Raw genomic sequence first — 16,040 nt, forward strand, 5'->3', positions numbered from 1 at the left:
ATCCCAAGCAGAGTACCTTACCTTTTGCTAAAGGTGCCGAACACGCAGCCACTCACAGCACGACCATGACGGAAAAAGGCCCTGACGCTACGTCTTCTGAAATTACTGATACTCCCGTCGCCTCTTTGCTGCTGGAAATGAAGGCGGGATTCAAGGCGTTGGACTCACGCTTTGATTCCCTTGACCAAATGATCGCATCCCTGGGCACCAGGGTACAGGGTCATGACAGGCGCCTGGACGTCGCTGAAGCCCGGGTATCTGACCTGGAGGACGGGACGGCCCAATCTCTGAAACGGCTAATGAGGGCAGAGCGGCTACTTAAAGAAGTGGCCATAAAGAATGAGGATTTGGAAGCGCGCGGACGCCACAACAATGTTCGCATAATGGGGGTCCCGGAGACGACATCCACTGGCCGTATGGACCTTTTTGTTGAGAGGTTGCTGACTGAGTTATTTGGGAAGGAGGCCTTTACTCAAGGCTTTGTTGTAGAGCGGGCCCATAGGTCTCTCGGACCTCGGCCAAACTCTGGCCTCCCCCCTAGACCCATCATAGCGCGCCTTCTGAACTTTAGGGACCGTGAGACAACGCTCCGCCTTGCAAGAGAACGCGGCAATGTGGACTGGGAGGGGATTTAAGCTGTCATTCTATCTGGACTTCACCCCGATGGTTCAAGACGCACGGCGCAAGTTACTGGGTGTTAAGGCGACATTGCGCAATCTTGGGCTCAAATACGGAATGCTCTATCCTGTGAGGCTCAAGGTGGATGTGGGTGGTTGTAACAGCGGGACCAGGAAAGGGCAGGAGGCGAGTTTTTGTGATACCAGTTTTTAATTGATCATACAGTGAATCAGTACAGGTTCTGCGAACTGCTGCTCGTCGGGGCGATCTGCTTCTCTCCTTGCGGGTTTTCCGGAGTACTCCCTCCTCTCTTCTCCGGACTGGGCTTCGCCTTCTAGGGGGCTCTGGAGGCTCCGTGCTGTCCGCCCTCGCCGACACCAATAGGGGGAATGAAAAAAAGAGGCAGGTAACAGTGCTGCGGAACAGGTACTTTGCTGGAAGCACAGGGAAGGGGAGGTGAGGGATAACCCACAGTGAAGTGACCCAGTCGGATACGTGAGATTAAGTAAATGAGGAGGGAATGTGCTCGTGAAGTCAACCCGGGACCCGACCCTCTGGCTTCTCCTCCCCTTTCAGTTAGCCGTTTGGCTCTTTTCGTGAACCACCCCAGGAAGCGGTTACGCACCTCTGTGAGCAGTACCCCTCCTGGCGTACGGCTGGGCGGCTCGTGGTGTTGGCCTCCAGGCGGTCCCTGTTCGTCCTCGGCTCTCGCGGCGGTTCCTCCCGTCGGCAATGCGGGGTCCGGGCTGCTCCCAGCGTTCGGCTCCCAACTCCAATCCCGAGTCGTCCTCTCGTCTCCTTCTGCGACACTGGTCTCGCTGATCCACCTGTTACAGCCGCGCCGCTCAGTCTCCCAGTCGTCGCGTCCTCCTCTTCGCCGCTTCTCTTCTCTGCTCTCCCGTCCTTCTCTTCTCCGCTCCTCCTCGCTGCTTCCTGCCACTCCGCTCTTCTCCTCACTGACCGCTCCTCCGGTGTATAGACACACCTGGTGTTGGGCGTCTTCCTCATTTATCCAACTGCTGTGCCCCTCCTCTGTTACACCTCCGGACTTGTTAAAGGGCCAGACGTCTTCCTCATCACAACTGTAGGAGTCGTGGCCGGTCCACTCCGAGTACTGCGTGGGCTGTGGAGAGAAGAGGGGGGGGTCACATGTGATCAGGTCGCGCCCTACAGCGGGGCGCGCAAGGGGGACCCCGTTACAGTGGTAGATCACGGGTATTTGACTCCCCTGCAGAGGTCCAGGAATTCTGCCGCTCGTACAAAACTCGGTCCTCACAGGACTCGGCTGGCGCCGCACTTGCTTCCCCACACCACAGCGGCTCTGATGCAAGTGCAGAATTGTTTTCGAACAATAGTGCTGAATAATGGTTGCGTAATCGCTCTTCTCTGTCTCACATTGTTAACGAGGGAGATTGCTCTGCTTACTTTGATATGCTTTAGGAATATGTGACATCCGGCCGGCTTGTTACTGTTACTACCCTCTGGTATATCCGCAACATTGGTTAATTGCTCTTATTGGTTCCCCGGTTGGACCTAAGTGAATTGCCCGGCGATCAATATGATTCCCGAGCGTGTATCTTTGCTAGGGGTGGGCCACTTAAGGGGTGATAGGTGGCTGTGCGGGGGGGCGGGGTTATGGGATTGTTCACACATTACAACTGTTCTAGTTTTCTTTCCGGTCTCACATTGCATGCTAAGTTTAGCTCAATTCATAGTCCTGACCGAAATGTATTTCACTGCACCTTAGATGTCGCGCTTAGGTAATGTCCAGGGGCCCTCCCCTCTCACTCTAATAACCTGGAATTAAGTGGTCAGGGGCCTTAATAATACACGTAAACGTCACCAGGTGATACACTATCTGATTCGACACAAGGTGGATATAATTTATTTACAAGAGACAGGCCCCCCCCCCCCCTACTGATTCGGCTCAGTTCGGAGCTAGCTGGGGCACACATAGATATTTTGCTAATTACAGCAACTACGCTAGAGGCCTGCCATTCTACTTAACAAAAGAATCCCCTTTTCTCTTACTGATGTGACCCGCGATCCGGGGGGCAGATTCGTTATAGTCACGGGTACCCTATACAGACACAAACTCACCTTGGCTAACATATATGCTCCGAACGTCGACTCCTCGATTTCTTCCACGACCTCAATGCCCGAATTGACCCTTGTGCACTCCTTCTTGGGGGGACCTGAACCTATTAATAGACACTACACTAGACAGCACGTCCAGGGCGCCAGATGCTAAACCGCGGGCAAGACGGGCCCTGGAGGACCTCTGCGCCCAGTATACGCTAATTAATATTTGGCGACAACGCAATCCCACCCTCACCAACTACACCCACTACTCTGGCCCGCACAACACATGGTCGAGAATAGATTACTGGCTGCTTTCACCCTGCATGTTGGGTTGGTTCGTCTCTCTTACTACGCTCCCCAGCACATACTCCAACCACTCCCCAGGGCTCCTGCATTTACTTTTCCCGCGACCTGAGGGGTGTGAACGGCAGCGGCGTTTCCCCAGTAGGGTCCTCCTGGATGAAGTTTTCAAGAATGAGGTGCGTGAGGCCATAGAGGACTATTTTGAAATAAATACTGGCTCTGTGGACACGGCTGCGGTACTCTGGGAGGGATTTAAGGCTGTCCTGAGAGGGGTTTGCATTGCCAAACAGTCTGGAGTGCTAAGGGACCTTTGCAACACTCTGGCCCGCATTGAGCAAGACATTGCCAGATTAGACTCACGACTCGCCTCCTCCCCGACTCCGCAGGAGCAGGCGGTGAGACTCGCTCTCCTGACGGAATACAGAGACACGACAGAGAGGGAAATACTGTACATGGGAAAATACCAGTCAGCATGCAGATACGGTGAGGGCGAACGTCCTGGCAGAGTGCTAGCACAGATGCTGATGAGACCACCTTATAATATATCCTACATTACGGAACTGCGCTCTTCCTCCGGCGCCTCCCTCACCTCCACGTTAGCCATCAGGGAGGAATTTTTGCAATATTACACCACACTGTATTCCTCCAAAGCCTACTCTGATGGTTCTGCCCAAACTGAGTACTTAGACAAGATTGCGCTAGTCTTCCTGGAAAAATACATGCTCGACTTTATGGCTGAGCCCATATTGGTTACCGGCATTATTCTGGCCATCGACACCCTGCAATGCTCGTCTGCCCCCGGGCTTGACGGCTACACAGGAGATTTTTATAAAGAATTCAAAGACATTCTGGTCCCTCAATTAATAGAGGTGTATGCGGAGGCTCTGGAGTGGCAGGTCCTCCCCCACACCCTCACTACGGGAAGCCGTAAGCGCTCTCCTTCCGAAACCCGACAAAGACCCCACACAATGCGCTTCGTACAGACCGCTGTCCCTATTGAATTTAGACTACAAAATTCTAGCAAAAGTATTGGCCAATAAACTGTCACAATTAATGGAATATATCAGCTCCCCCATGCAATCTGGTTTCGTGCCTCGGCGCTCTACCTCCCTGAATTTATGCACGTTATTCGCTGTGCTGCACAGGATACAACCCACCATCTTGCATTCGCTCAACCCCCTTCTTTCTGTTAGTGACCCCACCCTCCACCACCACTGCTGTAAAAAAACACGTTATCTACAGAGAGGGGCAAGGATGCCAGAGCCTCCACTGTGCTAGCAGCCCAAATGTGAAATACAGTTCAACTCTCAGTGATCTCCTTAGAACCCTTCACTGGCTGCCCATAAAAAAGCGGATCACTTTCAAGGCCCTGACCCTCGCTTTCAAAGCCCTTCATGGCACAGGTGCCCGCTATCTTCAGAAATGGATTAGTTTCTATTTTCCGTCTAGATCCTTGCGTTATCCAGTATTAGGGGTGTCTTTCATAGATTCACATGCCTGAATCATTCCCCGTCGTCGAGACGGGAGCCTCCGGTACATAAAAAAGTAATGTCCTATAGACATACATAGAGAAAATAGGCCTAAGGGTCTCACCTTAGTAGCCTTTCTTTGTCCTTATGCAAAAAGGACCAAACTCTCACAGTCAGCCAATCAGCTCCGACCTCCCTCTAGAACCTTCCTGGGAGGAGCCTCAGTCCCTCAGATGTTCTACCGCACGTTGTGCTAGGGAGTCTCCAGCCTGAGCTCTTCTCAGGATTCCTTATAACTCATCTACTTCCTTTGAAAAGTGAATCTTCATTCTACAATCTTCAAGGACTACTTCAGTAACACTTTGAGGCAGTAAGTGTTTGCTTTCCACTGCTTTCTTCGATGTCTGAATCCCAGAAGAAAGCCCTTTTCAGGGCCTGCTCTTCATGTGGGAAGAAAAGGCTCCATGTGGATGATAAGCATACCTTATGCTTATATTGCCTTTATCCGGACCACGTCCCTGCAGACTGCAAAATATGTAGGTCTTTCCCTAGGAAGACCGTGAGAGACAGGGAAGGCCGCCTTCTCATCTGGCTCGACAGACTCAAGGACAGAGACACTCTGGAATCTTCCGAAGGTAGTGTCTCTAAAACCTCAGCAGTCTCTCAAAAGAGGCCAAGGGTAACTTCCCCTGGCCCCTCAGACACCCCTCCTAGGAAGACAGCCAAGAAGTCTTCAGAGGCAAGATCTACGACATCTTCTGTGTCTGTTAAGGATACTCAGACTTTTAAAAAGCCTGCTCAGGCCTCTAGCAGACCTCAGAGGACTACCTCAGTGACTACCACGGTCTCGACGACGTCAGCGTTGTCTCTTTCACCGTCGACGATAACATCTCCATCATCGTCATCGACAGGTAGGCCTATTTCCTCCATTTTACTGCTGAAATCGTCGACGACAAAGACCCTGTCGACGTCGAAAACTACTCCGTCGACGAAAACTACGCCGTCGACGAAGATAACGACGACGGCGTCGACGACGAACCCACCACCGACAGCCCCGACGACGACAGCGTCGACGAGGGCATCGACGACGAAGACGTCGACGAGACCGACATCGACGACGGGCTCGCCGTCGACGAGTGCACCGACGACGCCCCGGTCGTCGACGACCAAATTGCCGTCTACGGAGATTCCGTCGACGAGGACCCTACCGTCGACGAAGGACTCCTCGTCGTCGACGATGTTAAAGACGTCGACGGAGGACTCGTCGTCGTCGTTGACGGAGGACTCGTCGTCGACGAAGACACTTCCGGACACATGGAAGAAAACCAAGCTCGTGGAGGTGGCATCCCTCACGCTACCACCGTCGACGACGCCTTCGACAGCTTCCACCTCCAGTCCTGCGTTGGGCAAGTCTACTAAGCCGCATATTACGCCGGAGACCACGTCTCCAAGCAAAGTGGAGCTGCACCCACCTAACGAAATCTTCCAGAGTGAAGAATCAGAGGAGGATGACCACCTGGGCCCCGCTACTTCCATCTCGGACCTACATGTCAAGTGCCAAAGCACTGACGAGGAGGTAGAGAAATACTCCTACCAGGAGCACTCCGTCCACACTAAAGTCACCACGGAGGTTACCCCCATGATCTGCCTCCCTGCTGCTCTAGTGAACGACCTGAAATTCCTTGTACAGGATTACAAACAACGTTTCCCGGACGCTGACAGTAGAGATCAGCCACCTATCGTTCCTAACCCAGCGGCAGCCCCAAAACCGTCTCGACCTCCCCCTCAGGCCCACCATGAAAAGATTCAACCTCAGGAGGTAGTGTCGTCTGACGAGGATGAGGAGGAGGAAGAATTGGAGGAAGGAGAGGTCCAGGAGGCCCACTCTTCCCATGATGAGGAGGATGAATATGTGGCGTCCTCACCAGCATCGCCCCAACCGCGCCATGCGGACTCGCCGCCGGTAGACATAGGCGGCTTCCATAAAATTGTGGAAAGAGCGGCGAAGAGATTCCATATGACTATCGAATCAACAGAGACTGAATGCTTCCTACACGATTTTAAGGAGCAGACTCAAAAGACGACGAAATCTATTCCAATAATAGAATTTCTATGGGAACAAGGCAAGAAGATAATGCTGACGCCCGCTTCTGTGTCTGCGGTTGTTCCGCGCTTAGACAAAAAATACAAAGCCCCACTGTCTGCAGCGGTTTGCCTAAATGGACACCCTAAACCGGATTCAGTGGTCACACAAGCGGCCCAGAAACACTCACGCAACCCTTCCTCCCCACTGTCCGCTCCTCCGGACAAAGAAGGAAGAAAACTGGACACGATCGGCAAAAGGTTCACCACGACTTCGGCCATGACCGTCAAGGTAGCCAACTCCATTGCCTTATTGGGGCGTTATAATCGCCAACTCTGGGAAGACATAGCCCCATATTTGTCAGACCTGCCGGACTCGATCCATGGGGAAGTCCAGGCTCTACTAGTGGAGGGTCAATCTTCGGCTGCCGAAATAATTGACTGTGCTATCGATGCAGCCATGACTGGCTTTCGTCAACTTGCTGGAGCTGCGGTCCTACGCCGTCAAGGATGGCTTAAAGCGACGTCCTTCCGCCAGGAGGTGCAGTCCAAGGTCTTGGACATGCCCTTCGATGGCCAGCACCTTTTTGGGTCCAAAATCGATGAGGCATTGCAAACCATGAAGAAGGACACGGATACGGCAAGGGCTCTGGGTACCTTACAGTCCCGAAACCAGTCCTTTCGAGGCAACAGATCTAGAGGACAGTCCTCGTATCGAGGTTCCTATCAGAATAGGTCCTCGTACTCCTATTCTAACAAAGGTCAATACCAACACAAGCAACCTCAAGGCCGTCAATCATCCTATGGACGATCTACCTTCAGAGGCAAGACTACGAAGAGGGGCACTGGAGGCCGCCAGTGACGAGCTACTCCAGCCAGTCCAGCCACCCTATCCATCCTTACAAATTGGAGGAAAATTGACCCATTTCCTCAACAATTGGCAACTCATAACCACGGACAAGTGGGTTCTCCAAATTATACGTTTTGGCCATTCCCTCGAATTCTCCACCATCCCTCCCAGGACTCCTCCTCGCAGGCGGGCGCACAGAAACTTACGCCTGCTTCTCCAGGAAATTTCTGTAATGCTGAAGAAAGGAGCTATCGAGCGCGTTCCGGCACCCCTGAAGGGGAAGGGCTTTTACTCCCACTTCTTTCTTGTACACCAGAAAGAGGACAAGTGGCGGCCCATTCTGGACCTCCGAGCGCTCAACGTCTTCCTACGAAGCCAATCGTTCAGGATGGTGACGATTCAAGAAATACTAGGCATTCTAGAAAGAGGGGATTTCATGACCTCCTTGGATCTCCAGGATGCCTACTACCACATTCCCATCCTCAAGTGTCACAGAAAATTCCTGAGGTTCGAGGTGGCAGGGCAACATTATCAATTCAAGGTACTACCATTCGGCCTCAAATCCGCGCCGCGGATTTTCACGAAGTGCCTTGCACCAGTGGCAGCTTTCCTGCGTCAAATGGGTCACCAGGTCTTCCCCTACCTAGACGACTGGCTGGTGAAAGCACCCTCGGAGGAAGACGCAGCCACATCCTCCAACGCCTGCACAAATCTTTTTCAGAGGCTGGGATTAACCCTCAATCTCAAGAAATCCTGTGTCGTCCCTACGACAAAAATTACATTCCTCGGAGCAACCTTGGACACAGAGTGTGCGAGAGCCTTTCCCTCGAAGGAAAGGACAGACAAGATATTGTCCCTGGCCACGGCTGTGGCGAACAGGACAAACCTGAAGGTCAGGACCTATACATCCCTCCTGGGCATGATGTCCTCCTGTATACTCCTCGTCCCTCACTGCAGACTCAGAATGCGCCCGTTGCAGGAGGCGCTCGCGAGCCAATGGACTCAAAGTACTGGCTCTTTCGAGGACACTGTCTGGATAACACCCAAAATGACCAAGAGTCTAACCTGGTGGAGGAGTCGCAACAATCTGACCGTAGGACTGTCATTTCTCCTTCCGACAACACCTCTGGTGATCACCACGGACGCTTCCCTGGAGGGATGGGGAGCTGTCCTTCAGGACCTTCGGATCAGCGGCAAATGGGAAACTCAGGAAAAACAGCTTCATATAAATCTTTTGGAGCTGAGAGCCGTGTATCTAGCGCTACAGGCCTTTCTACCACGCATCCGGCACTCCCCAGTGCTCGTCAAAACGGACAACACCACGACGATGCACTATCTCAACAAACAGGGAGGAACGCGTTCGCTCTCTCTATCACGCGAATCGCAGAAGATCTGGAACTGGCTAGTGCTGCAGGGAATCGCACTCAAGGCCGCCTATGTGCCGGGCAAGGAAAATACCATCGCCGACGCCCTAAGCAGGCAACGATCACTCTCCCACGAGTGGGAACTGAGCGACAGCGCGCTGACTCACATCTTCTCTCAATGGGGAGTCCCAAGAATCGACCTGTTTGCCACCAAGGGGAACGCCAAATGCCCAAGCTACGCAAGCTGGCATCCCCAACATGGATCGCTGGGGAATGCCTTTTCCATCGGTTGGTTCAGCGTGTTTGCTTACGCTTTTCCTCCGTTTCCCATGATCCCGAGGCTCCTCAGGAAGATGAAGGCGGAGCCCTGTACCCTGATCCTGATTGCCCCGTACTGGCCGAGACAACACTGGTTCTCGGATCTACTTCGGCTCTCTATCAAGACACCGATTCGTCTGCGACAGCACCCGAACCTCCTGACGATGTCCAAGGGGCAGGTGCAACACCCGAACCTGCCATCGCTCAGCTTATCGGCCTGGCTCCTGAGCACAGAGAGTTCGGTGGCCTAAATATCCCGCAGGACTGCAGAGATATACTGGCAAAAGCGAGAGCAGACAGTACCAACAAAACCTACTCTCTCAAATGGAAAAGATTCTGCATTTGGTGTTCGGCCCAAGGCCTGCAACCGCTGTTAGTCACTCCTGAACAGCTATTACCATACCTGCTGCACTTGGCACGATCAGGACTGGCACATGCGTCCATAAAAGTCCACCTAGCAGCGATATCGAGGTTCACCAGAACTTTCACGGGACCTTCCCTGTGGTCCAATCGACTTGTCAAACAATTCCTGAAGGGACTTTATAGATCCTTTCCGAGGCCTCGGAAAGTCCCCCCAATGTGGCATCTGAACCTAGTTCTCAACCAACTTATGAGGCATCCCTTTGAACCCATTCATCGGGCATCCATCAAACACGTCTCATGGAAAACTGCGCTCTTGCTCGCTCTAACATCGGCCAGGAGAGTGAGCGAACTTCAAGCCCTGTCCATTCAGGATCCATACCTGCAATTCAGACAGGACAGAGTGCTGTTAAGACCAAACCCAAAGTTCATACCGAAAGTGCCTTCGGACTTTCATCTCAATGAGCCAATAGTCCTTAGGTCTTTCTTTGCAAACCCTTCCACCGCAGCCGAAAGAGCACTCCATTCTTTAGACCTCAAGAGATGTCTAAAGTTCTATCTGGATAAAACCAAAGACTTCAGAAAATCTTCACAACTATTCGTGGCATACAGCAATCCAAGAATGGGCCTGCCTCTCACGAAGCAAAGCATCTCGAGATGGATTTCCTCGGCGATTGCGTTCTGTCATACCAAGGCCGGACGGCCTTTGACTGATCGTGTCACTGCACATTCCACCAGGGCGATGTCCACATCAGCGGCACTTTTCGCTGGAGTGCCGATCCTGGACATATGCAGAGCGGCGACCTGGAAGTCACCGCACACCTTCTCCAGACACTACTGCCTGGATCTCGAACTTCAGAAGGATGCAGCAGTGGGCCAGGCGGTGCTACGCCATCTCTTTCAGTGAGGTGAGCCTTCCCTCATCCCGCCATCCAGGTATGCACATTCTCTGCTATTGTGATGCTCTGCTTATGCTGTCTTTTTACATGCTATAGTACAATGTGTACATTGTCTAACATGCCTGCAGGGCACCTTTCCATCACAAATGTGCATGTCTAATTGCTAGCTACTCTGATTCAGGCATGTGAATCTATGAAAGACACCCCTAATACTGGATAAGAACTGCGTTACTTACCTGTAACAGCAGTTATCCAGTATTGGTGTCTTTCATAGATTCACATGCAACCCTCCCGCCTCCCCTGGGAAGTCTCACATCCCTTTCTCACAATGTTACGCCTAACTAACTGAGTGCGTACGAAAATCTGAGGGACTGAGGCTCCTCCCAGGAAGGTTCTAGAGGGAGGTCGGAGCTGATTGGCTGACTGTGAGAGTTTGGTCCTTTTTGCATAAGGACAAAGAAAGGCTACTAAGGTGAGACCCTTAGGCCTATTTTCTCTATGTATGTCTATAGGACATTACTTTTTTATGTACCGGAGGCTCCCGTCTCGACGACGGGGAATGATTCAGGCATGTGAATCTATGAAAGACACCAATACTGGATAACTGCTGTTACAGGTAAGTAACGCAGTTCCTCTTCAACCCAGGTCAAGGCAGTCACTCCTAGGATCCGTTGTGCTCGCTGTGGGGGGCGCTCTTTCAAACATCTCGCCCCCCGGCTGTGGAACGACTTTCCTCTTTCTCTCAGATCTAGCCCCAATCTGTTGGCCTTCAGGAAAGACCTGAAGACCCTGCTTTTCCTGCAGTAATACCGCCCCTTCGAGCTACGCTCTTTTCACTCGTCCTTGCTTTCCACTCTGGACCTGTGAGGCTCCCAATGCGCCGGGACACACCTCGGAGTAGCCGTGCGCTATAGAAGCACCCCCCTATAACATAACATAACTCTCAGATTAGATTAATTGACGGTCTCCTTTGTGTTCGCGAGCCAATCAAATTATAGCCCCTTCAATAGTTTTCAGATTTGCGGCAAAAACCTATTGCTTAGAGGAAGCTGAAAGCTTGATGCCCCTTTCAGTCATTTATATATTTTACAATACAGCTTTCCATCCCACAGTTACACAGGAGGTACTGGTTCACCAGCTGCAAGCACTAACTCATCCCCAGAGGCAATATCCCCTATTGTGTAATAGTGAGTATACAGACTGCAGTTCCAAGTGCAGCCCTGGATTTCCATCTATCCCCAGCCTTGACAACCTTCAAGGCTGGCATTAATTCTGCTCCACATTGTATTATAACACAGGAAACTTGACTCCCCCTTCAGGACATGAGTTTGGTTACACATTTCTTTTAACAGGGGTCAAATATTACAGAACACATGATCAGTCTGTTGTTTTTAAGGTTGATATATAGAAAAGATCTCCATATATTCTTACCAAGAAAACCTAGAGTGTATGCCCTTGAAAAATCATATTGTCTAGTCTCTTCAGTCATTGATGTTGACACGTTGAATCACATGAAACATTGCCTTGTTATATCCTTGTACAGCTCCCCAATACACTAACATTTTGATTATATCAAAAATGCTTCCAGATCAATTTTTCAGGATGAATGTTTCACATTTCTGTGGCTTGAATAGCAAAATGTTGGTTAAGTGCATGAGGTTAAGAGATGTGACGTATGTTGACTACCAATCTTAAGGGGCGTCAAAGCAAGGCCAAATCAACCTGGAAGACTTCTCCTTTATTCATGGGGATACTGGTTTTCTAAGCAACCATTCCATTAATGGAATATGTATGCTTCTGTGCCATTGGTATTTATTTACAGTGACTGAATCCTCTGCTGTTTTGTAAGCCATGTTGTTTGTTTTTTAGGTTTCAGGACAACAGAATGTTAGCAAGTATTCTAACTTTATTGAGTAACTTGTGGAAAACCATCTTAGGAGATCGAGAGAGTGAGAAGAAAGCGTCAGAGAAGGAACCCAAGCGGATTGCTCTGCAAATAATCAACGAGTTCCTCCATGTTTTCATTAAACTCATTGAGTGTATTCGGTAAGCCATTTTTTGGTACTTTTGTCAGTTCAGGAAGTTTTATTTTTCTTAAATAATCAGAGGGATCTAAAGGGATGATACAGAGAGAGAGAGTAAGACTGTTCAACTTTACAGGTTTAAATTGTGGAAAGCACGTCGCACATAAACGGATGTGAAAACCTACTTCTACGATTAGGTTTCTAATAAAGTTCTTTCAATTTCAAACCGAAATGCAGCTCACATCAAGAATAATGAGCATAGATGGGTTTCCTCAAATAGAGCCTAGTCAAGTAGAAATATGAAAAAAAGAGGAAAGCTAATGAAGCCTGTGCCAGCTCCTGCACACTGGCGCTCATTCTGCCAAAGTTCACCATCCAGTCATTAATGACTGTCAAAGCCCTAACTCACAATAGACCCTTCTGTCTTCAACCTCCCTTACTCCTTGGGAAAAATAGCCCAGGATACCATAGAATATACAAAGGAATGTTTTCAACAACATGAAAATATATACATCAAAAGATTTCTAAAGCTCCTATCCAAGTATTCCTTGTTCACCTCTCATTCTTTTCTTGGACTTTAATTGTAGCTGGTGATAAGTGGCCAATACTATAAAACAAATCCTGGCAATAGAGAATACTATTCCCTCTTTCTTTATTCATGAAGAACTAAACTCTCGTCTTAGCCCTGAAATGAAGAAGGAAGCTCAGGTTTGAACTATTCACGAATCCGTGCTCACTGTAGCAGGCTTAGCCTTCACTATTTATGTGAACCTGTATGCCAGTCAGCCCTAGGTTTGTGAACAACCCTCCCATTGCTGAGCCCGAGAAATTAGATATCCCCCCTGATTTCTGAGAGGTTACTCACCCATTACTGTAACTTGGGCCACTCTTCATATTTAACCTCTCCTTAGACAGTGCTTTATTCCATGAATGACCTTACTTTGTGCAAATCATATTTGTATGTACTGAACCCCTAGCTCTTCACCAAATTTCCCTGTGCACTTTATGTACTCCACACAACATTGTCAGTGTGTCTTAACCATGTGATTGCAACCATAAGCAATAAACCTGACTTAACTAATAACTAGAAATCCAGCATTCCATGGGGAGTAGACACAGTAACAAGATTGAGGTTTAAGAAGTATATAGTGATGCTATTCTTTAATGATCTTGCTGTGCAAGACCGTGACGTTCTGTCAAGAAGCAATAAACAACAAAATGATGGACTGAATGTTTAAATTAATCTCAGTCCCTGGCAGTCGCTCAGACCACATTACAGTCCATTGTCCAAATAATGACCGTAATGCGGCTCAGCCATCACCGGTGACGGGAATTTATTCAAGCATTCCTTCTATCACTTCAGTATTTGTTGCAGTAGATGGTATGTTCAAATGTGAGTCCCTAGCTCACTGTGCGATAGCGCTCAATCTATACCTAGATGACAAGGCCTAAGTAAGCCACAACGGGCCTGGGGTTGCTTCTGTTCCTATATAAGGGGATGGGAGTGGGACCAAGACCAATTTGCATATGGTTAGTCTCTGCTTTGAGTGGCATAGTAAATAAAAAAAACAATGCATTGGAAAGTGGAATTGAGTGATTGCCAGTGCCTGAAAGTAATACGAGCATTCCTTTCATCACTTTGTTTTTTGTTTTATTCTGTGAAATGGACTAGCTTTGTGGATAAAGAAGGCCTTGGAAACGGGCAAAAGATTGATTTTGCGACACTGCAATTCTGAAATAGAAAAAGTAATGTTCTGGGTACAAACAAGACATGAGAACTTTCAGGAGATCTCCTAGAGAAATGTTGAGCTTTATGATTAGTGACAGTGGCATTATTGCATTTGGGAAAGCCTTAGTTGTGGTTTAAGTAGACGCAACATGTTAATACAAGATAAAATTTTTGTACTGATTTGTGCTTCACTGTTGTGATATATTATATATAATGAATTTGTGTATTTCTGATTGTGAAAACAGCCTAAAAATGTGATACATGGTATTTTTTGAAAACGCAGGCCAAGGACAGGACATCCACCATTATTGTGAATTATCTTTAAAAAATTACATAAATGGGGTACCCTTCAGTAAATGAAGTACGACAGTGTGATTATTTATTTTGATGACAAACATGAGCCAGACTTAATAAACGTACATCAAGACTTTTTTTAACAAAAGGGGAAAATGTAAAGTAGTTGTTCAGTATTTTATAAAATCGAGCAGATAGTATGTTCTTATAGAGGCCATCTAGTAAAATCCACGCAAGGCTGAATAGCCATCAATAAGGATTCCAGATTGCACCTCCATTTGATAATGTTTGATTGTGTTTCTAGACCTATTGTAACCTTATTCACTGGATTGCTCCCATGATTATAAATTCTAGGGTTACCCATAGCCAAAATATTTGAAAGTTATCATTGACTGAGGTGGCGTAAGGTAGGTAGGAGCAATTAAAATGAAAATGTCATGAAATGGTGCACAAGGGAGTAAAGAAAAGAGTGACAAAGGATGGCCGAGGCATGTGCTCTTGACATCAAAGAGTTTCAGGGCCCTCTCCATGGTGAGAAAGGAACTCCTTCAATATTTAGACCATATAGTCTACAGATTGTAAAGTTATTCCTAATTAGTATAGAAGGTTGCCAACATCCAGCTTTAATGTGTATTGACTTGTTACAGGACCAATTTAGAGTTAGTCCATCTAACTCAGTTCTTCAGTTCGTTGAGTTCAATACTGCGGTATCGTGCTACTGTCTTGACTGCTTTCAAGCAAATGGACAGATTTACCCTGAACGAGTCAGTCTTTTCAACAAATGCCATCCTGATGCTCTTGCACAAGTGGAGCGTGATTGAAAAGGACAAGGAACTCCAAGGTGATCTGCAGGCTCTGGCTCAGAAATACAAGGTCAAAGAACTGCTTAGTAAGTATTTTGATCTCTCCTCTTGGTGTTTGGGTTTACGTCGCTGCTTCAAGTGACATCTCTGTAGCCATGTCACATGTTTGCATTCTTAAAATAGCTATTTTAACTGGTTACCTTCAATTTACATTATTTTCTTTTAAATACCATTGTTGGGGATTACTGCACATCTAGCATGTGGGTGTGCCATTGTTTCTTGTTAATGACCATAGTTTTCTGCAGTGGCAGTAGGAGCTGCATATTGTATGAAACACAACTCTCCTTCCGGAAGCATGATCAGCAAGTAACCATTGTGGCAACATTGCTGGAGAAACACAGGAAGAAAGTTAAGCTGGCAATAACGCCAAAGGATATTCTCACTTTTTTGTAATTCAATTTTTTACAACAAATAAGTTCCTTACTATAAATCTTTTTACTTCTGTTTGGATTCCCTAATCAAACAGTTGTATTCATTTTACTAGCTAACATATTTTTTTTACATATTCAATCTTGTTTTTGGTATATTCCTTGCACTTTATTGTAGGTCATGTGGTGTAGAACTATTGCAGCTGCAAAGGTGTTAAGTAAAACAAAATGCAGCATTTTACTTTCCATTTGGTGGCTGCAATTGAAAGCCCCCACTTCCTGTACCTCTCAGTATTTCATTACCAATTGAAAAGAAATTGAGAAACACGTTTATCAAAAAATTGCCTGCAAATGTTTTAAAAGAAAATAAAAGGAAATAGTTTTGATTTATTTGGAAAATGCACACTGTGTAGAACA

At 48.2% G+C, this 16,040-nt stretch overlaps 1 protein-coding gene across 1 annotated transcript in view; it reads left to right on the forward strand.

The window, feature by feature from the left end:
* URB1 (URB1 ribosome biogenesis factor) overlaps positions 1-16,040 on the forward strand; it is a 703,763-nt gene that overhangs the window by 634,776 nt on the left and 52,947 nt on the right. The window contains exons 36-37 of the mRNA XM_078658408.1: positions 12,215-12,391; positions 15,040-15,281. Coding sequence (XP_078514534.1) covers positions 12,215-12,391; positions 15,040-15,281 — 419 coding nt within the window. The remainder of the gene's footprint in view (positions 1-12,214; positions 12,392-15,039; positions 15,282-16,040) is intronic.

Source organism: Lissotriton helveticus, chromosome 8 (assembly GCF_964261635.1).
Source record: "Lissotriton helveticus chromosome 8, aLisHel1.1, whole genome shotgun sequence".
In the NCBI taxonomy this organism is placed as follows: Eukaryota; Metazoa; Chordata; class Amphibia; order Caudata; family Salamandridae; genus Lissotriton; species Lissotriton helveticus.